At 36.2% G+C, this 24,058-nt stretch overlaps 1 protein-coding gene across 1 annotated transcript in view; it reads left to right on the forward strand.

Annotated features, from left to right (window-relative positions):
- Nucleotides 1-3,126: 3,126 nt before the first annotated feature.
- LOC124368590 (chromosomal protein D1-like) overlaps nucleotides 3,127-24,058 on the forward strand; it is a 29,949-nt gene continuing 9,017 nt past the window's right edge. Inside the window, exons 1-2 of the mRNA XM_046825835.1 lie at nucleotides 3,127-3,283; nucleotides 15,710-15,780. Coding sequence (XP_046681791.1) covers nucleotides 15,727-15,780 — 54 coding nt within the window. The 5' untranslated portion in view covers nucleotides 3,127-3,283; nucleotides 15,710-15,726. The remainder of the gene's footprint in view (nucleotides 3,284-15,709; nucleotides 15,781-24,058) is intronic.

The raw sequence follows: 24,058 nt of genomic DNA on the forward strand, positions 1-24,058 counted from the left end.
TCAACCGTTCTGCGGTATTCCAAGGCGTGAATTCTTTGGGGCTCTCTTGAAATGAGTTCGCGCTGAACATGAGAGAAGGTGGAAGTTGCATCCGGGTATGAAAATAAGCGCCTGACCTTCTCTCACTAAGTAGATCGATGTCTTCTCGGGTTATAAGTTTGATCACGGGACATGGTAACCTGATGAAGCATCTTCATAAATTCGGCATACTTCGGGGGGATCCGCTCTGTAGAAAGTGTGATGAGCAGGATGAAACTGCCGAACACCTGCTCTTTGATTGTCCTACAATAGCAAGGGAGCGGTATGCCATCTTTGGTAGCTTGGAAACGGATTGTGAATTTTCCCAGAAGAACCTGATAGGTCGTTTTCGTTGGTTTGTGGAACTGCTAAAATCATAGTGTATTCTTTACTTCAATAATAAACATTCTACATATGTTTGAATGAAGGTGTGCATAACTAGGCAAATAGTGCCTACCATTATAAGAATTCCAACTGCCAGATCTAGGGTTAATGTTATACATGTTTCTGCTTATATAATATATGTGAGATAGCCTATATAAAAAAAGGTAAATGTACTGTATAATGTATACAAAAAGGGTTAAAATCTTTTACTCATCTTATCTGTCGTACACCCTGATTGAAGTTTGCACTTCAGTTTCTCTCAAAACAATTCATTAAAATTCTAACCAAATAAAAATTCAAAACATTGGAGAATTGTTTCGTTACTCACGAATGAATATAAATGAAAACACGATGAACTAAGTTCCCGCCATCCATTTCGTTCGATAAATGTTTGGTTATGTCTAAACTAATCCGCGGTATCGTTTGCATGGAAGACTATAGTATTATAATAACTTTATGATAGTTATAATATTTACATTTAACTTTATACAACATCAAGCAAAACTTGTTGAACATAAATGTAGCAACTTCAAATTATTGATCATTTTTCACTTTTTGATATGACTAATCCGCATCCCCTCAATTTAATTTCTCACTCCTAGGACTGATTGTCTAGGTGAAGAAACTTAAACCGTGAATACATCAACCCCAACCGGCTAAATTGTATCCATTATTTGTAAGCATTGTAACATTAACCCTAATTCTAGTGTAAATAACGTTTAAGAAATAATATATCTTGTGCTATGTGGACATATACCTAATCATTTTCGTATACCTCGTTAGTGAGAAATGGATGCGATGTCACCTTAACGGTTGTCTGTCATAAAAATTGCATTTGGTGTTTCGTGTATTGCTTTGTGACCCAGAATAAAAAATAGTATGCTTTAATGCCATAATGTTGAAATAAGTAGTGTTGTTACTTTTGTTATTCTTTCAATTTGTACACGTAAACAAATTGAAAATATTGGTTACAATAATTAAACAAATGGTCGTGCTGTCATAATACAATGTTTACACATAACAGTTGAATTTATTTAACTGGCTCTTTACACATTGCACAACCTTAGAGATCAGAATGGAGGTTTTGCTGCTTTAAAGACCAGCTATACCTTAGCTGCATGCAAAATGTGTTGTAATGTAAAAAGATGAATTCATACATCGTATTGTATGTTAGGATTTAATTCAAACTAGTTTATGTTCTAAAGCAAATTGCAATTTTTTATAATAAACTAAAAAATTAATTTACTTTTTTCTGGTACTGTTTCGCAATAGTTCAGTATGTTCTCCCGATAAATTTAGACATAGCTTCGTTTACGTAGTGTTACACGTTTGCTAGAATGAAACGATCGGTGAATATTAATCTACTAAATATTTATTAATCTTACAAATATATCTAAATATAATTTTATTTAAAACTAATTTTAAGACTAAATTTAACATTGACACAGTCAAAACCTATTAACACAAATCCAGCTGTCACGAGTATTATCACTAGTTCTGTCACTTCAAAAGTTCACTTCTGGAGCTCTAATCTCTGCTGCGTCGCTCCAGCTCCTTATAAGGCCCCTCGCGTTTCCAGAGCATTCAAGTGGAGATGTCCAGAACCCACTGGACGATTGGAGAAGTGTCACAACGATAAGGAGGAGCGGCAACGGTCGGGCCTACTGACCGCTACCATTTCAACAACGATATTTATTTATTATCCCTTTGTATCGGGAGTCGGCCCGTCTGTTCGGAACATTCTCCCACACTTTCGTATAATTTACAATACTTTGTTTTGTAACTGTGTAAATTGTTTCGAAAACTCACTCATATTTGGAACATTTTATAACGTTTCCACGGACGTTGAGACACTCTTTTCTTTTGTTATTCACTATTTTTTTATTTGAAAAGATTTACACTCCAAATACAGGACAGATTGCTGTCCAAATACTGAACGAATGTCCCTTTAAATTTTAAATGAGATATTCTTTGTTAAGATTCGAAGTCTTAAACTTTTGATAACGTTTGGAAATATTAAAATTACCACGTAGTTCTGGCAAGAAATGAGTTACATCCCTTGATTAGTATCAGGTAGTATATAACCATTCTATAAGTTTCATCGGAAATGATTGATTACGCCATTAAAAATTTTAATTTCAAAGATGGATATTTAAAGATTCCTTCTTCCCTTATTAGGACGTCAGTTTTTTACATACTTAATTGAGGAATAACGGTAAAAATGTATCTGTTGAGTTTCTAAAGCATTCTTAACATTTTTTATAAAATTAGTGTAAATATATTTGTTATAATCAGAGTTGCAGTTAGTAATTACGATATATCAACTAAGTTTGAACTATTATAAAAATTCAACTTTTAAGGCAGGGTTGAGGCTATAAAAGTGGTCGAGTGATTGTAATGTTACCTAAATACTGAACACGTCTCGACAAATCGTTCACATTCATACAAGTCGAGTTGAGTGATTTACTTTCAGTTTGTATTGATCTTTTGGTGAAACGTCTTGAAAATTCTGTTATTTCTTTTTTTATTTACCTTTAAACAAATATGTGCATAGGTTGACATATTATTAAGACTGTTCCAAGTTTATGTGAAATAATTAAACCACGTAATACATGTTTAATATGTTTATGTATGTTTCGTTTTTTAATACAATGTGTTGGCGCCTTTATCCCGCCAAACTATAAAGAGGCATTATGACTGAGGATCTTTTCTTTTTATAGAATTGTAGCCAATGGGATATGTGCTTTTTGCTTGGCGGGTTACCAATTTGGCGTCACTCACACCACTGTGTTTCAGCTTCCTAGTCTTCTTCTGCAGTCGGACTTTTGTTGTAGTCTTCAGATTTGGTTAGGTTAGACATTTTTGTCGAGGTTTCCCGTAGGTAAGTAAACTATTACACCATTAAATTTTATAATATTAGCATTAATGTGTTTATTATTAATGCGATAGGTGTATTTTTTTATGCTTTCATCTAAAGGTCCTACATATTTTATTATATTTCTCACTTTCCTTCTTAAACAGTTATTAGTCTCCATTCAATAAATTCGAATGGAACCATCTCCTTGTCAAATTAAATTGATTTGTTTATGCTTTAAATATGTCTCACTTGATTATTTTAATGATTTTTTAAATTTAAGTTTTTTCCAGTAATAATCAATAAATGGTTTGTTGAGCTTACCCATGAAGCCTATTTATTGTTTGATAGCGTCACCTAGAAATGGCGGCATTTGTTATTAAGTTAAAATTGTACAACCTTTCATTCCTACCTAATGAACATGTTCTTTACTAATAAAAACATAATTTAAAGTACTACATTGGCTTAAACAGTTAAAATTTTCTGTATCTATTGGCTTTAAAGATTTAACCACAGGCTGTAAAGTAGTCTCTAGGTAAATAATTCAATATTAGATATTCACAAGCTTCTTTTGAAAGGGTAGGGTACGATAAGCGGACCCGGTTTTTTTATATCGGAGAATATAATCAATACCTAATATTCGCATCTAGAATCCTAGACTATCAATTGGTATAAAAGTATCTGTAGTCCTAAATAACAATCATATGTTTTAAATTAAAATATGAATAAATAGGAATATAGGAAAACTCATAAATAATTAAGAAATTACATAAATAATAAATTAACCAGAAGGAGAATGATAAAGCAGGAAAACCCATAAATAATTATGAGTCACAATTCAAATTGTTTGTCATAATTATTGTATTGTCTATAATTATACACACGTAATTATAGTATAGCCTATATTATTGGGTAGGGTACCATAAGCAGACCCGGTTTTTTATATTGAAATTGGCAAACGATATTACTTAATCATAACCACCGATATAATCAATCTATACTAATTAATTATTTTGAATAAATAACTTAAATAATCGGTAAATCTTAAGCTCAGCGACTAACGCTCCGATCGCCGTAATTTTTTGCATTCTAACACAGGTTAACGTAATTTCACCGAAAAAAATAGTCCCGATTATCGCCGTAGCCGTTTACTTCCCCCCCCCAAAAAAATTTTTGAAAAAATAAAATTTGAAAAACCTGACTGACAATGCATTTATTCATTTTTTTTGGTGTTATTAGTTTGTAGGGTAGTAGTCCATGTACTAATTCTAGTATAAATTCGTCTTATCTTATCAGTAATAAACGTGCGCCGCTTATCTTTTGCCTGTAATGAAACCTGCGTTAGTTCTGTCTGAGTGTTGTGTGTGTAAGCAGTCATGCGTGATCTGGGCTTGGACTTTGCAAGCTCGAGTTAATTTTTTTTCTAAAAGAGCAAGCAGCGCGAAGCGGGCAAGCATCGCGTGATCTGAATTTTGAATAGGCAAGCTAGGGTCTTTTTAGCGTGTGACAAGAACCATCGCAAGCCATGTCAATAACTTCACTAATTATTCCTTGTCCATGTGGGTTTGTTTGTGTACGTCTGGCGGTCAATCGAAGCCGTCCTATAGGTCACGTGACCCGTCCGGCCAATCGGAAACCTTCCTGTTTGTCATGTGGCTATTGTCAATTCATCAAAACGTCCATGGTCGGCCATTGTTTTTAGTTTGATAGTCGAAAATCTTGTTATTTATATGTTTTGTATTGCCAACATTGTACTGCCGTAAAACTGGTTTTTATATGTTAGCGATAATCGGGACTATTTTTTTCGGTGAAATTACGTTAACCTGTGTTAGTACGAAAAACCTTACGGCGATCGGAGCGGTAGTCGCTGATCTTAATATTTACCAAATAATCTATATCAATAGCTGTAAACACTTTCAAATAATACACGTAAGGTAATATTTCAATTTTACATATAAGTAACATTTGATTATTAAAAATGGCAGTCAATTTTAAAAAACTATACGGCATTGCTTTGAAAGATGATAAGACATGTTTTACGTGGCTTCAACATGTTTAACTTGTACTGAAAAATCCATTAGGCCTATGTGAAATTTGTGAGAAAGAAACAACTGTAACTGTGAGAGGAGCAAATATGGTCTTCAGTTTTCCTAATTTTGCTTAAATAATAATTTGTTTCATCACTGTAAATATTAAATTCATATTTTAATTTATTATGATTGTTATTGAGGACTATTTATACTTTTATATCAATTGATATCTAGGATTTAAGATGTGAATATTAGTTATCGATGATTACATTCTTCGATATAAAAAACCGGGTCCGCTTATCGTACCCTACCCGTATGTATAATAATAATTATTATTGTTATATACACGTATTCGTATGTATATAATAATAATACGATTACGTGTATTATTTGAAAGTGTTTACAGCTGTTGATATAGATTAAGTTAATTGTTCAAAATAATTAATCAGCAACGATTGGTTATATCGATGGTTATGATTAAGTAATATCGTTTGCCAATTTCAATATAAAAAACTGGGTCCACTTATCGTACCCTACCCTTTTTAAATGTTACACAGTAGTTTTACCAGTAGATAATGTAAATAGGCTAATAATAGGTTCATATGGTCAATGTTTGTGATTTTTATTCTTAATAGCCTATGCTTTTTGAATATTATCGATAGGCCTTTAACCCTCTGAGCGTATTTTCTAGAATGCATGCCCATTTTATGAGGTTTTGCTGATTGTCCTTTTAAAATATATATCAAAATTAAATAGTAACATATACCTATATACTTATAGTACCTAAATGTAAAGTGCTATATACCTCTTTTTTGCAAAGTACCGTGCTTTCTCGCTGTTTAACTATGAAGTTAAAAAAAAACAAATTCTTAGTTGAAAAATTAAAAAAGTTAAAAAAAGTTGAAAATTTGCAATACAGTATGCTCATGTCTTTGAAATATTACATATATTCAAAATTCGGAATAACCAAATTGTAGGAAGTTTTGTCTTTGAACTAGAAATGTAGGCTATGATGTACTGTTTTTATACAGGGTGGAGCGCGGTAATTTGCTTTTTTGCACTGCAGGTTGTGGCGGCACTGTTGGTCGAAGAGAGGGGAGAGTGGGCGTGGCTTATAGTGGCTGGCGGGAGATTTGTATTCCTCCACGTTCCAGTTGCCACTATGCAGTGGACACGAGAGGAGAGGTCGTTTTGTGTTGAAGCGTATTTTTCAAATGCCTACTCGATCATTGCAGTGCAGCGTGCTTTTCGTTTACGATTCGCGGTTCCCCCACGCGGACGTGTTCCTGGTCGGCAATCAATTGTAAATTGGGTAACTGCATTCAGAACAGCAGGGAATGTGTCATGTGGACGAAGGGGACCTCAGAGAAGGATTACAACACCGGAAAACATCGATAGAGTTAGAGCAGCAGTACTGCAATCTCCAAAACGCTCTGCTCGGAAGCAATCACTTGCTCTAGGCATTTCAAGACGTTCTCTCCACCGGATTCTTCATGATGAACTGAGATGTATAAGCAATTAAAAAAAATATTCTTATGATTAAGTGGGCATTTGGAATTTTTCCTACTCGCCATAGTTATATGAGGTAGGTCCAGAAAGTAAGTTCTATTTCAATTTATTGTCGCTCCAGCGCTGTGATCGCAGTCCGCTCATGCGCGGTAGACGCTCTATATCAAGGAGAAGAAACATGCGCCGTTGTGAGATCGCTGTCAGCCACGTAAGCTTTGATTTGCTCGTTTACAATGTCGATGTTAATTGAAAATCCCGCCGCTTGTGAAATCAGATCTATGATTTGTTTTCTGACCTGTTATAATGAAGGCGGGGAAGAATTTCTGACACAGATAGTCACAGGAGTTGAAACTTGGGTTTCTTACGACACCCCTGAAAGTAAGTGGCAATCAATGGAATGGAGGCTCACTTCAACCCCAGCAAAGGTTAAGGCGAAACAAATCTTGACACCTTGAAAAACTGATGTGCAGTTTTCTATGACTGGAAAAGCATCTTACTCATTGATTTCCTACCGCGCGGTCAAATAATCAGAGCAGATGTTTATTGTGAGACACTAAGGAACCTGCGCCGCGCAATACAGGATAAGCGCCGAAGATTGCTGTCCAAAGGTGTTGTTTTTCTTCAAGACAACGCACGAGCTGTAGAATTTTGTGCAATCAATAATTTTTTGGTATCTGTACACACTTTAATTCTATTCCCAAATGGAACTTACTTCCTGGATCTACCTCGTATATAACAATGTTCTTACTTTTTATATTATATATATTTATTTAGGTACTTTGGGATTATACCGACCACACCAGTATGAAGAACACAAAAATAGAAATTTATAGAAACAAACATGATAGAACGAAAAAACAACTCTTCAATTACAAAATTACAAACTTACAAGCATTTCCAGGTATTGTGATCGGTATTGTTGTCGCTGTTATCTTATCTTTCTCGAGAATCCTGATTACGGCAGGCCGCGCGGCATCACGTGATTTGCACGGTACATAATTACCTTTCCATTACAATTCAATTTATATTTCTGATTAGCCCCCTCTAGAATTTGATATTTTACTGATAGGTACTATCTCGAGGGATGTTTTTCTTTCGTCGACATCAGCGCGGGCTTCGGCAGCACCGAAGGTGCTGCCGAAGCCCGCGCTGATGGCCGGAGGCACTCGCATTTTGGGTGGCGGAATGTGATCAAGAATAAAAACAAGTTTTGAGTGTTTTTTAAATAAAGAGTTTAGTTTGGTAAATGTTTGTTTTTGTTGAATTTTTGTGTTTGGAGAAATGTAGAGGTAAAACACGGAAGTACAACAAAGCGATGCACCAGCTGAACGGGCGGCGAGACTCTGCAATCACGTTATCTACTAGACGCTCGACTTTGACCTCTGTCTGAGGATGGGGAGGGGTTTGCGATAAGACAATTCCTGTTTTATATTGACGAAATATTGTTCTACGCTAATCTAGTAATCAGTAGAAACGAAATGTGAAATAACGATTCATGTCTGGGTGTGGTCGGTATAATCCCAAAGTACCTTTATTTATATTTTATATATATATATATATATATATATATATATATATATATATATATATAATATTTTATATAATAGCAATACAACATTAAAATAACCTATTTGTAGCAAATTTTGTCATGAACATTGAAAAATATATTCCTATTAGTATTTTTAGCAATTCATAATATTTACATAGGCCTATATAGAGAAAAGTCAAAATAGCAAGTGATTAGCTTTTATGAATAATAATTTCATTTCTAACAATTATTAACTACATAAAACGAATTGAAACGAAAAAAGTGACAAAATAGATTGTAAACAGCGATATTCACATGTTCGTATCTGAGCAACAATAAAAAATATAAGCACACTTCGCTGGAAACAACAGCTGATGAAAATCATGTAGCCTAATGTTTGGTACAGAATACGAGAAATCGAAAGACCACTAACCGTAAAGGAAAATTCTTGGGATATTGAATGGTATAGGTTATAATGCGATTTGATCGGTATTAGCGTTGGCAAAATGTTTTAAGACATGAATGTTCATCTTGAAAATTTTTGATGATGCCGTTTAGTGAAATTCCGAGTCATTAAAAATATTGATGCTTGGCGGGTTAGTAAATTATGTAATTTTTTTAATCGCCATCTCGCTTTCCTCTTCATAATAGTATAGGCTTTGATAGCCTACTTTATTTCTTAAATATGTTGTAACTACATTTAAAAAGCCTTAGTTTTTTCAAGGAAACATTTTTTGCATGTTAAGATTTTTTTCAATATCTTGGCTATTACTAGTTGCATAACCCATAAGATTTAGCCTATTTAAAAAATGTAATTGTTTACATTGGCTATGTAACTTAAAACTATCTAAAACCACTAGATGGTTGCAAACCATATATTGCACAAACATTTTTTAAGGTGTTTTAATTTTAGGTTATATCTTTATTAGTCCTTTAGTCTAGAGGACTGGAAAGAATTGGGAAGTTACTTTGGTGTTATCCAGAGACCACTATATTTTGAGCATTTTCCCTTTCGTTAATAATGTACATGATAGCAATACCTAAAGAAATCTTATAAAATATAAGGTCAAAGTTCAATTGAAATGAGTGAATTACAATCATACATCAACCATGAGTGAAAACAATAATATTAAAAATGAATCCATAAAAAAACTATAAACATAATAATCATAAATCAAGCAATGATAAAAACTTGACAAATAAATCAATATCAACAATGTTTACTTTAAAATACATACTTGAGGGATTTTAGTATTACAAAAAAACAAGACTTTATTTGACTTATTATAAAAATTGCTAGCTATAATGACGATCGGTTAATTCTTGTTTCCTATATCCTGATTTCGGTGAGAGATAGGCCACTATGTTCCTATCTGCTATTTGTTATTGTAAATATAAAAAGTTAAGTCAACATTTACGAGTGCTCACGTGACCTGATCTGAAATTTAATTTGGGTACTAATCAAATCAAATCAAATTTCTTTATTGCCAAGACATGGTTTACATGTATAGCATGCGTCAAATGACGTTATTGTAACTAAAATTTTTCCATCCGTTCTACATCAAAATCCTCAATCAAACATACAATTTCACCTTCATTCATTTCCTTTTATTCGCCAATCATCCCACCACCAGCGACGGGGCGACATACCTATTGGCTGGTCTCCCAGTTTTTTGCCAAATACTCGTCGACATTATAAAATGCCTGTGTCGCTAAAAAGCGTTTTAGACGAATTTTGAACGCCTTGGGCGTTGGGGCATTTTTTATTCGGTGTGGCAGCTTGTTGATGAAATGAACTCCTGCTTGTGATGGCAGGCGTTCATAAATCACCGTTCTGTGTTGGCCAATTCGGTAGTTTCCCCTGGCTCTGGTCTCATATGAATGTATGTCTTGGCCACTTGTCTTGACGCATTTTGACATACAATACTGTGTTGTTTCGAAAATGTAGAGACTCGGCAGGGTCAACAGCTGCAAACTTTTGAAAGATTCTCTGCATGACTCTCTGAATTTCAAATGTGCGATTATTCGAATCGCTTGCTTTTGCAATCTGAAGACCCTCATCAACTGATTGTTTGCACAATCAGGTACTATTTCGAGGAATGATTTCCGACTTCCTTCAGAGGTGTGGGATGGCACCGAAGGCATCATCAAAGTCCACACTGATGATCAGGGGCATTTCGGGTCGGTATTTTCCCGAACTCAGATTACGTACCTAAATTCAAGCTCAGATCACGTGAGTCTTAAAGGTTACCTTTAGCTTCGTTACTACGATGTAAGAATGTTAGCTGGAAGAATAGGTCTATGAACTACTGTATTTGAAGGTAATTTAAGAGTTTTTCTGTACTTTATTCTCTTTCTCAGCATTTTGGTCACAGTTTTTAACCTATGTGATGTTAATTCATTGTTTCTACCTCCATAGTGAAGAATTATTTATCGTTTTACTTTTGTTATTTCAGTTCTTTTGGCTGTTGCGCAAATCCTTTGGGCATTTTGACATTGCTTTTCCTGTTTGGTTAGATTTGATTGTTTAGTTATTTACAGTAGTAGTTATTGTTATTCTCCTTTGTGTTGCTAGTAAGTTAGATTTTTCTGCATATTCAATTTATTAAGTTAGTGTCTTGAGTGGTAAAGTAGAGGGTGATGCAGTGAAACTGCACGATTTTGACTCTGGCTTAGGGGCGTAGTGGAGGGTTATGAGAGTGAGGCAAACGTCCTTAGGCACTTGGGTATCTAGACAAGTGGAAATTTTAGGAGCGTTGGAAGAGTGCGCAACATGCGTTTACTCTAAAAGCGTATTTCAAAAACTTAGATAGTGTGGTTGGTACTCGGTGTGCTTTCAGTCGTGAATTTAATCTACCACCACGGGCCACTATTCCATCAAGAAAAACTGTTTCCTTTTGGCTGAATAACTGAAGCCACTGCTAGCACTACAAAGAAAAGAGGTATATATTGTATATTGATTATTGTGTTAGAATAGACAGAAAAGACTTGTTGTGTTGTTTACTTTGTAATGTGAATTAAAATTCTTTGTGAACTACTAAGGTAGTGGTTAGCGGCCATTACCCTGCTTCATAGAATAATATAGTTACGTTTGGAGTTGTAATATTTTTAATTCTTCAGAATTGGTCATCAGCATTTTAAAATTTTATATTTTACTAATTGACAATGTTTTTGTTCGTCATTATATTGGGTACTAGTGCAGAATGCAGCCCGTGCTCATGGCCCTTTACAATATAAACAAAATTGGTGTCATTTTAAAGTTTAATTGTCGCTCATTGTTTTTAAAATGACTAAGCATTTTCTTCTCGAAAGCACATAAAATATTGTGAAGTGGTAAAGTAAACATTTACCTTTTTCCAAAAAGATAATGTTTAAAATTTAATTTTGGAAATTCTTAAGGCTTGTAAAAGGCAAATGATGAACAAGTAGTTCACTGTCATTCTGCCAATTTTCTATCCCAACTCTATTAATCCAGGTACTGGTGACGATCGCTGCAGCGACGGTCTATCACTCTCAACAACTGGTAACTGTTGCTACAGGAGAGAAGAAGAATATCGTATTTTCATTCTTGTAATTTCTTTGTTGTTTAGGTATTTGTTAGTTTGTTTGTTAATGTTTCTTGTTGCAAATATGCAATATTATTTGAAGTTTTTTTTCCCTTGGGGCGGCCTACTGCCATGCACTTAAGCCTCAAGGGCTTTTTGCGCACCCTGGAAACACACCATGAGGCCCACCAGTCTACAATTTCAGCAGTTCCACAAACCGCCGAAAACAACCTATCAGGTCCTCCTGGGAAAATTCACCACCCCTGTCCAAACTACCAAAGATGGCATACCGCTCCCTTGCTATTGCGGGGCAATCAAAGAGCAGGTGCTCAGCAGTTTCCTCCTGCTCATTATACCTTCTACAGAGCAGATCCTCCTGAAGGATGCCGACTCTGTGAAGATGCTTCCTCAGGTGACCATGCCCTGTATTGTAACCTGAGAAGACATTGATCTATTTAATAAGAGAAGGTCAGAAGCCACCCTGGAGGAAGGTGACTGTAATACCATTCTACTCATTCTCAAGCCCGGATGCAACCTCCACCTTCTCTCGTGCTCCGCGCGAATCCATTTCGAGACAACTCTAGAGGATTCACACCTTGGAACACCGCAGTACGGTTGAGGGCCCGTCATAATTGTCGCTGAGTCCCAGTTGGCCAGGGCATCAGCTCTTTCATTTCCAGGAATCCCCTCATGACCAGGAACCCAACAAACGGTCACATTGTTGATTCTGGCAAGGGAGGAAACAGCCTGATAGCAATCCCAAACCAGTTTGGATTTGATCACGCAAGAGTCCAGCGCTGACTGACTCTCCGTGAAAATCTTAATTGCGCAGACGAAGATTCTTATGAGCACATTCCATAATAGCTGTGACCTCCGCTTGAAATCTGTCGGATACGGACTCATAGGGACCACCAGCTCCCTGCATGGTCTCACTCCCAGAATTCCTGTGCCTGTGCCGCTTTTTGTTTTAGAGCCGTCTGTGAACCATTCGAGCTCCGCTGGTGGAAGAGGTTTCCTTCCCTCTGACCAATCATCCCTAGAGGGTACAACAATCCTAAAGGGTTTGTCAAAGGAAAACTTTTGTGGCATCTGATCAGAGATCATGTGCAGAGCATCCTCCTGTATCAGGATGCTAATTCTACAGTGCCCACCGCTGCAGCCTGACCAGAGTCTCATCTGCTGAAGACAGTAGGCACTCCTCCTGGCCATAGCCCGAATGACAATGTCCAGGGGGGCGAGGTTAAGACAACAGTCCAGAACCGCACCGGGCGCACTAGGAAAAGCCCCAGTGATAGCAAGGCAGGCCATCCTTTGGATACAATCTTGGCCTCCGTTTTTGGCCACCAGACGACAGCTCCATACATTAGTGCAGGTCTGACCACGGAAACATAAAGCCAGTACAAACAAGAGTCTCGGCTTCAGTCCCCAGGGCCCACCTATCACAAGTCTGCATTGCATTAGAGACCATTTTCCCCTGGCAATGACCCTTTCTAGATGAGATCCCCAGTTTAGAACCCTATATAGGATCACGCCCAGGTACTTGACCTCAGACTTCAGCTCAATGGAAGAGCCTCTGAATAGAAAGGGACCAATGCCCTCCATCTGTTGCCTCCTGGTAAAGGCAACCACAGCAGCCTTGGTGGGTTTGACAGTGAGGCCAACCTCATCGCACCAATTTCCCACCATGTTCAGAGCAGAATTGGTCAGTTCCGTGATTGTTGTGTTGAACTTGCCACTCACAAGAATCACAATATCATCTGCGTACCCCTGTGCAAAACACCGCTACTATTCAAAGAATTTAGCAGGTCGTCCACAACCAGGTTCCACAGAAGAGGAGAGAGGACGCCACCCTGCGGACAGCCCCTCGTAGTCTTCGCACTAACACTTGCTCCCATGAGGGTTGTGACAACCACCCTGTCCGTGAGCAAGGCCCTTATCCAGTCACACACCTGACCATCAACACCACGTTTTGAGACCGCATTGATAATTGCCTGAGTGGCTGTGTTGTCAAAGGCTCCTTCAATGTCTAGAAAGACACCTATTGCTACCTCTTTTGCCGCCAGCGTCTTCTCAATCCTGCATACCAATTGATGCAGGGCCGAGTCGCATTACCTTCCTGGAGTGTAGGCATGCTGGTTAGGATGTAGAAGCCGCTCCGAAAGAGCTCCTTCCCAAACAAACCTGGCAACCATTTTCTCCATGGTTTTAAGAAGAAAAGAGGACAGGCATATCGGCCTGAAAGACTTTGGCCGATCCATGCCAGCCCTCCCCTGCTTCGGTATGAACACTACTCTGGACACTCTCCAGGATAGTGGAATGTACCTGAGGGCCACGGAGGTTCTAAACAGTCTGCACAGCTGGGGAAGGAGAATATCCAGCCCCCGCTGCAAGCAAACCGGTCTCACCCCGTCACCCCCAGGAGCTTTGTAAGGACTGAAAGAGTTTATCGCCCACTCGATCCTTCTGAAGGTCACAATATGGTGCGCCAGACTCCACTGCAAATGAGTGGCACGCCCCGCATGTCTCCCCTCACTGTCGGGTTGTTGATCACCCTCATGAACAATACAGTCCGGAAAGTGTGTTCCCATCTTAACTTTTAGAACTCCTTCCGGTTCAGTAATGTAAACACCTTGATCGTCCTTGAGACTACCAAGCGGTGAGATGGGATTTTTTTGCTAGTAGCTTTTATATCCTTGTACAACCCTGCACACTATCGATATCGGTGCAGAGCTTCTATTTGAAGTTAATATTTAGTCAAGTGGTATAAACAGGTTTTGCAAAGTATTTTTCTCACAGGAGTGATGTAGTGAAACAAACAATTAGTGTTTTGTTTAAAAATAACCCATGATTATTAATCTACATAGGCCTAGGTTTAGAGTGTCAAGTTTGTATTTTAGCAAGTTTTATTTATTTGTTGAATTTTACCAACATTATATGCATTTGAAATGGATAGGAACTATTTAGATTAATCTAGTGATACAAGAGAGTTGTTAGAAAGTGAACCAGTAAACCATGACAGCGGTAATAAATCTGATTAGGCGTAGTGTAAGATGTCAGTGTCCCAATCGAAACTAGATTTATAATTGTAAATTTTTGTAAATATGTTTTTATAACAATTAGAGATATGTGTTCACAATACAAAGTGTGTTTAGTAGATAAATAAAATTTGATTTTTTCAAAGACAAGGAAACTTTTAACATTGCTTCTAACTTTGAAGATATAAAGTTTGACATATAAGAAAACTTATGCTATCCCGTTTACTTGTTATTGGTGACAAATTTTATGTTATTGCTAACTCTTGATGTGATATAATACTGTTTCATGTAAGGAATAACAATTGTTGTAATATACGAGTAGTATGTTACCAGGGCAATGTATATTTTCATAAAAAATACTCTGTTGCAAGTTTAATCAATAAACAAAAATTTTTGTTAAATAAGTCTATGAAACTATATTTTCTGAAACTAGATAAATGAATAAATAATTTTTATACTGTGGAATTTTAATTTAGTACAAATATACCACTACTGTAGGTATGGTCCCACCCCCCGAATCAATCCTCTCTTGTTTTCATTATAAGCACAAAATATGAAAACCCATTATTAAATATCTTGATTAATGTTGGGTATATGCTTTCCTAAAAAACTATTTCAACTACCTGGTAAAAGCTAGCCATTGGTCATTTGTTTAGGTATGGAAAATCAGAAAACCCGTGGTTTTGAAAGGGTTTTGGGTGTATATTTAAGCAATTTATAACTCATTCCTACCAAGAAACTACATTTTCTATGTGTATTGTTATAAACGATTGTTATTTTAAGATTTGAAATAACTTTGTTTCTAGGTTCCAAAGTTACTGATATGGCTGATGATGCAGTAGTGGAGAAGAAGCGTGGCCGCAAGGCCGCAGTTGATGTAAGCATTATTATTATATTTATTAAATAAGAAAAAAGCTGTTTTAAAGAGAAATTATTAATTGTTCTCACAATATTTTTGTATTAGGCATAGCACTCTGTCGTCTCTTAAACATGATAGACCTTCAGTAAGCCATTATATCTATCTCCCCTAATAAATATTGTTTGTGCACTCAATATTTTTTATTTGAACACTATTTTTGTCACTATAAAATGTATATTGTTGTTTATAAAAAAATGTATTTTGTTTTTCTAATAATGTTTATATACTGTAAAACTTACATGAATCTGAAGGGGTGTGTTGTCACTCCACAGAATGTAAGTCCCGAGCACAAATCACAAGTACTTATAATCACAATCACACGTCACACCATCACAGGCGAAAGTGGATACTGTATCCGTCCCCGGTAGGAAATAAGTCGTGAATTTTTCTTGAACTGGGAAAATTATAAATATAAATTTTCTATCTCCAAGAACTTTAAAATCAAAACATAACTTGACAGCTTTTTTTGAATCAAGAATTTATTAATCTCAAAACATTGTATTTTACGCGATTTAGATAATGAAATTGTCAATGAAGATCAAATTGTCAACATGTTCACGAGCTTCATCTGAGGGTTGCCTCCACTAGTGTATTGGAGTTTATCTTGGGTAGTTCAACTCCTGTGCCGCGGCAAGCCCCCTCCCCCCAAAAAACATGTAACAATGCATTGGATAATTTAAAATCAGCTGACCGTTCCGGACTTCGGCACTAAATGAGTGATATGCATTCAGAGGCAGTGACCGCGATACAAACGGGTTTTATGTATTTAACCCTCCAGGTGCTGACATCGCGTAGCGCGATGTTAGCGTACCTGTTTCCAGTGCTGACCTCGCGGAGCGCGATGTCAGAAACGCGATCTCTTTAAACCACGCTAGTGGCTATATATTACGGAATATCACGAACTATTTTATATAGTATTAAACTAGAAGAAATGCGGAACTCGTTATACTCTATGGAGCACGTCTTTGCTCAAAGACCGGCGCTATACGACAGCTGTTTCTAAGCGTATGTTTATTTCCAAGTCATACGGTTTCGGTCGTTCTGTTTATTGCTGTTCCGTCGTTGTTTGCATCATACCTTTGGTGTTGTAGTTGACTATTACTGTTTTATATTGTGTTTTATTGTAAAAATGAGTGAATTAAGTAGGTCTAGTGCAATAAGGAATGTGTTGGACGAACTGGATGAACTATCAGACATTGAAAGTGACAGTAACACTTCTGATTATCGTTTTACAATTTATCGTTTTTTGCTCTGAGTGAATTCTGTCAATATGTAAACCCATAAGATGTATATACTTTTGGGTTCATTATTAAATTACCTACAACTTGTATATCTTGGATTTTTATTTTCATAACTTTGGTGAAATGATATCTAAGCTCAAAGTGAAAAAATAAAAACTTTTTTTTTTTTTTTGTCAAGATTTACATTCAGCAATATTTTACCATGTAAAGGTAAGTCATATAAGTATTATTATCATATTCTGTGATCTTTCCTGAAAATAATGATATATAATATGTAGTATTTACATTAAGGTAACAGTATATAAAAAAAAACTTTCTAAACGCTTGCAAACATACTGAAAAATGCCCAGCACTTAAGGCAGTTCTAACCAGCACTTGGAGGGTTAAGCATTGTTCAGTCGTCAAAGTGCGGCTATAAACAGGCTTAATACTTCGGTTCGTTGAGTAATATATGTTTAACGGTTTGAAAAACCCGGTTTTTTAGTTCACCAGAATTTCAATTGAATTTTTACCAGGCCTGATAAGATACCTTTTGGAGAAGAAAATGCTATAACAATTAACACCAAGAAAGGCACATTTCCGTCTGACATGTTGCACAGTAAAGACAGAATCTGCTGAGGGCTGAGTGGAAGGAGAAACATTTATTGTGTAGAATTGGAGACAGATAAGTGGCATCGTGTGGTACTTCCCTGCCGCTTATGTCTGTCATGAGTGTTTCCTATATGTACAACACAAATATTAAACTTTAAGTCGCCTCTCTATCCAGCAGTCACCTCCCACCACTTAACACTTGTATCGCGGCCGAGATATCGGCTGGTTTATGAATGATTGATTGCTCCTTGCACACGTTCCGATTGGTCATCAGATTACATAGGTTAAAAAAAAGACAGTGATGTTATGTTTTGGTATCACAGTCATATCCAAACCTCGATTGAACTGTGTTTACACTGCAAGTTTTGTGTCCGACTGTAAAAAATATGTCTCAATGGGTGCAAGAGCTCTAGCTCTCGCGAGTGCTGGTGCAACCAGTGTCGGACAATTGTTTGCAAGAACTGGAGATCAGTCTTGACTTTTAAAATTTCAATTACAAACATTGCCGAGACATCACTGTCATGTGTGAATAGACTTCGTCTTGACACCCAGAACAACCAGTGATACAACTGTAGCAAGTTGTACAATTACCTGCGACAGTTCTCATGAGTAAAATTGTTTATCTTGTTCACATTTTGCGACAGCAGTTGTGCAAATTCTCTCACGACTGTACTTGCCAGTGTAAACGCAGCTTATCTTGTCTCCAGTCTACAGATGGCAGACTGCTAGCCGCAGTTTCGTCGTCAAAGCGGGATTGGTTGGACAACGGCTGGAAATCCCATAAGTTCTCCAATTAACTATTCACCTTAACGACTTCCCTGCACTCGTGACGATCGGTCGGACGATTCGAACTTATCAAACCAAATAGTCCAACATGTATAAGGAGCCTTATGTCATGTTGTTTCTTAGTCCATGACTATAATTTAACGAACCACAGCCTTTCATGTGTTAATTTACTTTTTAGTTGTGTTTTGTTGTGATGGGGTGATTATATTCTTACGTTATGTTAAAGGCTGACACAAAATATTTAGGAGCCAGTAATTGATAAATATAACTTCGGTAACTTAACTTCCATAGCAGATAACTTTCTTATGCATTCTTCATGTATTGAGAGCCACGATACTTTTGCGAGACTAATCAGGGCTGCCGCCAATGATGAGAATCTGGAGAAGCGTTCATTACACATGAATTTTGGACTCCAGGAAACAATCATGAATTTTTAGTGTCCCTGGAATTTTAGTAGGGATGGATCATTTCTGATACTCGATACCGGGGCTCTTTGTACTCTATTCCAATACCAACAGAAGTGCTTAAATACGCTTGAAAACTCACGATTTCACAATATACTACTCATATGGAGAAGCTGAATCTTGAATACAAAAAAAAAATCTCATCCCAGATAACTACTTATTGGCAATACTCAAATTCTTCTTCTTCTATGGGGCGGCTTACTGCTATGCACTTGTAGGGCCTTTTACGCAAGCAAATTACCGATTACTTCGAAGTTCGTCCACTACAGATCTCTGACCTGCAGTGCTGGACTGCAGTGTGCTCCACAGTAGCGCTGCATTGGTATTCATTTGTTGTCTTTGTTTATTCCGTATTGGATATATGTATTTTCTAAACATCACAGAAAGGAAAGTTACTAGGTATACACTATGATTCGTCGACACATTGAAAGACACAGGGACAAAAACTAAGGAGCTTAAAATAGGTGATGGCGATAAATCACCACGGAATTTCTCGCATATGACTAGTGACAAAATGCTAGAGCACCACAGCTTTGTGGCATTTCTTTAAAATACAGCTGGTGACAATAAACCGTCACCGTTGAACTCGGTGTAAGGGTTAAATACAGTATAACAGTTGTTTATTTAGTTTGAAAATAGACTAGTGGATCAGAAAATTTTGACCGGGAATTTGAAAAGAGGTTTTGAGTGGCCACTCTGATAGAGTGAGATTGCACTTTTATTGATACTTGTTATGACTATTTGTGGCAGAGAAATTTAGGATTTTGTGAGATTAGAACATTTTTATAAATTTTCATCATTTGAACATTTCATCAGTGACTTAAATTCCAAATTTAATTGTTATAAGATACACTTTAGTTAATTTTAAAATCTAAATTTTGTATACTCTTTTAATTATATCAATCAGAATTATTAAACTACCTAAAATGGCCAGCATGATTTACCAATCCTCAGTGTAAAGTTCTTGTGGCCCCTTGCTGGCAATTCGACTTCAATAATATATTAACATGCATACATTTTACTACTGATACTAAGAACCCATTAAAAATTTAATGAGAAACTGTTATAAAGAAGTATAAAATCTGTATTTTATTTATTAGTCAAGGGTCAATATTCCATAGAAGTGATTCAATGATGGTTGCTTGAACACTTTCAAATATTTTTATTTTTTAATATGTTTTTATCATACTCATAAGAGGTTAAAAAATTATTTTTATAGAATTTTATCTTTAACTGTTGATGCGTGGCGGCCATTTTTGTTCATGAGAATCTGGTGATTTTTGGTTTTGTAGACATTAGTGTTAAATTGATCTCTGGATTGGATTATGTGTTGGCCCTTGAAACCAACACTATTCCTTACAGAAAGATCTCTTCTACAATATTTGTTATCTTATTTATAGTTCTAAATGCAAATTTGTATTCCCAAAATAGCCTCCAAAATTTGGTGTTAAAAATTAGGAAATCTAACTATTTGGAAACTTAAAAAACAAAGAAAGGATGGTTTATTATAGTTGAAACTTTTTATTTAGTTAGATGACATAGCTTACTAATATAAAGTAGAGTTTCAGACTTGAAACATGTTTCCTAAATGTTGTATAAATTTTTTAAAGTTTGAAGCCCTATATTTGTGGTGGTACCTAGTATAAAATGTGTTTTTTGCACAGCATGTACATATATATGATAATAAAATAGTGTAGTAATTTCAACTTTTAGACATAAGAGTCAAAAGATGAAACTAATGATCAATGGTTTATCAAGGTAAAAACCTATAGTAATTCAAATCCTATTGTTATAATAACAAGAGTAATAATACAGAACAAAAAGTTGTGTGGTCTTCATCAATGAGTTAGATCAAGAGACAGGTATACATTCTTTGTGTTTATTATAAAAATGAAACAGTTAGGTACACTATTGTTTCATTTGCATACTTAGTGATTATTTGGAGCACAACACTTCAGTTGTTCATGTATTTCTAAATCATGTGACAAAGTTTATAAAAGAAACAATTCCTAAGGTTGAGAAGTACACTATTGTTTCATTTGCATACTTAGTGATTATTTGGAGCACAACACTTCAGTTGTTCATGTATTTCTAAATCATGTGACAACGTTTATAAAAGAAACAATTCCTAGGGTTGAGAAGTACACTATTGTTTCATTTGCATACGTAGTGATTATTTGGAGCACAACACTTCAGTTGTTCATGTATTTCTAAATCATGTGACAAAGTTTATAAAAGAAACAATTCCTAAGGTTGAGAAGCTGGTTGTAAAAACATAAAAATATTTTAAAATGGTGAAGCAACTAATTTAATTTTTATTCAATCACTTCTTATGCATTGATCCTCATAAGTGTAGTATATAAGTATCTGCATTTAAAGTAATTTCCAAAAGTTTTAAAAATTTTGTTTTCTTTATTTGTTATGCTACAACTTAAATGCAATTAAGTGTATAGTTTATCAAGTATAATTAATGTGAAGAGTGCTAAACGAACCTGAGGCGTCAAAAAACTTGTTGGCTAACTCTGATCAATTACACAGCTCTGAAAGGAAACATCCACGGACCTTGTGTTTACTGAAAGAAAGTTGACTTCTAGTAATGTATGCTCTTGAGAAGTTTTAAGGATTAGCAATAACTTGTATAAATCAATAATATTCTTTATTAGCATACCGGCGACCGCCACAGACCACCACTGGGGAGTGCACGCCATTGTTTGTTTAAAGGTTTAGTGTGGTTCAGCCATTCTCCAGAGCTGGGTGATATTATGTCACTCCTCAGCTAGGCATTGTGTCGTGTTAGTAGACGTTTTGGTTTAAGTTTTTTGCCAAGTGTGGTATGGTCACCGCCGACTGCAAATTTTTATCTTTTTGTATTGTAAGTAAGCAAATGTTGAGTGGTTACTGAGTATAAATTTAGTTATTAGAATTTTTTATTTGATCGATAATGGATCTTGATCTTCCTGGAACTTCGACACAAAGTGGTCTTCACTCTGGCAATGACAGTAACGATTACGTGCCCCTTCCAAACCGTACTGTGGGTCCTGTGCAAAATTTAGTAGATGATGATTCTGTTGATTTGTCAAGTTAATCCTCCAATGAGTCTTGTATTTCTGACGATGACCCTGACATTGGTTCAATCCCCCCCCCCTGTATGGGCTTTGACTGACAACCTCCGGTTTAAAACCCATTACTTTGGTCCTAGACTTATAGTACCTTGCCCTAACCAAGGTAAACCGAAGGCTCTTATTTTAGGCTCATGCTGGATGGCATTTTCTTAGAAAATATAACCAAATTTTCAAATGCATATGCCTTTAAAATATTTAGTAAACCAGAACTGACCTCACATTCTCAAATTGACAAATGGAAAGATCTATGAATGGCTGAGTTGTTGCATTTTGTTGGCCTCCTGTTACACACTGGAACTATTAGATTGAATCGTCTCCGGGATTATAGGAAGACTGATAAATTATTTAATTTACATGCTTTCCGCCATGTAATGCCAAGGGATAGATTATTTTGAATATTTTACAATACTTCTACTTGCATAATCCAAACCACCAGAAAAGTTTAGTATGGGTAAAATCCAGTTTGTTGTCACCCACTTCAACAACAAAATGAATGATGTGTATTATCCACAGAAAGAGCTTTCATTAGATAAGGCGATTCACTGGCGAGGCCATCTACATTTCCACCAGTACATAAAAGGAAAACGTCACAAGTACGGTGTAAAATTTTACTCACTTACAGAGCACTCTGGATTGATCAAATTTCATGTGTGTGTATGCTGGTTCTCCAGATTGTGGTGTAGGGGGGTAGGTCATACAGAAAAGATTGTATACTATTCAGCAAAAGAAAAATTTAATAATGACCACTCCATTTTCATGGATAACTTTTACAACAGTTATTCACTGGTCTCAAAGCTCCTTGCACAGAATACGTATTGCACCAGGACTTTGCGTCTCGACAGAAAAAATGTCCCAAATGAGATACAGACTGCCAACCTAAAGAAAGGTGAGACTGTGGGGATGTATGGGAATAGTGTCATGATAGGAAAGTGGCGTGACAAGTGTGTTGTGACCTATATAAACACTGAATTTGAGAATAAAATGGTGGACTTCACCAAACATAATACTGTAACAAAAAAAACCACTTCCCATCATACAGTATAACGCATACATGAGTGATGTAGATGAGGCTGACCAATTACTTTCATACTACCCTCGTGAACGTAAAACAATGCGCTGGCACAAAAAAGCTTTCGTTCAAATTCTTCAAATGATTTTACTTAACGCGCACAATCTGCACAACAAATATCAGCGGAAAATGAATTTAGACTTGGAAATCATTCGATCACTCTTGCCACTTATGGACGGACCTGTCGAGAGCCCAGCTCAAAAAAGGGCGCAACTTGATATTCACAAAATCCAAAAAAGTTGAAGTTGTACATCAGAATAGAACATTGCTAATAGAATACAAAGAAAAAATAGACATACCTGTTGCCAGACCAAGTGGAACAAGAAAACTGTGGTACTGTGCAACTTTCCCAGATCAGCCTGGCCTGTGCTTTGGCATATGCTTGGATGAGTAAGAAACAAACCGTGTGTAAATGAGTAAAACTTTTAGTAAACTAAGTGCTGTTGAACATATACGTTAGTTCAGTGAATACTAGGAATAGTTACAAGGATAGTGACAGATTGTGTAGCGGTCAGGATTACGCTGTGGCGCTAGCGCTATACATAGCAGCATACTCATGGTGCATTGTGGTCACCGGTGACCGTCAAATTCAAACCGGAAATTTCATAGAAAGAAATTACTGGAGACCGATTCTAATCACCTTTTCTGTATATTACTGTTAAAACGTAAGTTTTCATGCAATAAAATTATTTCAGGTATTTAGTAAGTTTTAAAATATTGTTACCGCAGTCAATGTGTTAACAATGTGTCTTTGAGAAATGCAATAGTGTCATACATGTTAATACAATATTAGGTGAGTTAAGTGAAACAAGTCTTCGACAGGATTCCTTCTAGGGTGTGTTTTGTAAGCCCTGGGCACAAGTTTTGAATTTATCCATGCTGTAGTAACCAGTTTTGTAACCTTGGTTTTATGTACAAGGAGTCCTCTCTTCTGAGTTCAGTAGGTGGTGAGAGTAACTTGAA

The sequence above is a fragment of the Homalodisca vitripennis genome, chromosome 1 (genome assembly GCF_021130785.1).
Source record: "Homalodisca vitripennis isolate AUS2020 chromosome 1, UT_GWSS_2.1, whole genome shotgun sequence".
In the NCBI taxonomy this organism is placed as follows: Eukaryota; Metazoa; Arthropoda; class Insecta; order Hemiptera; family Cicadellidae; genus Homalodisca; species Homalodisca vitripennis.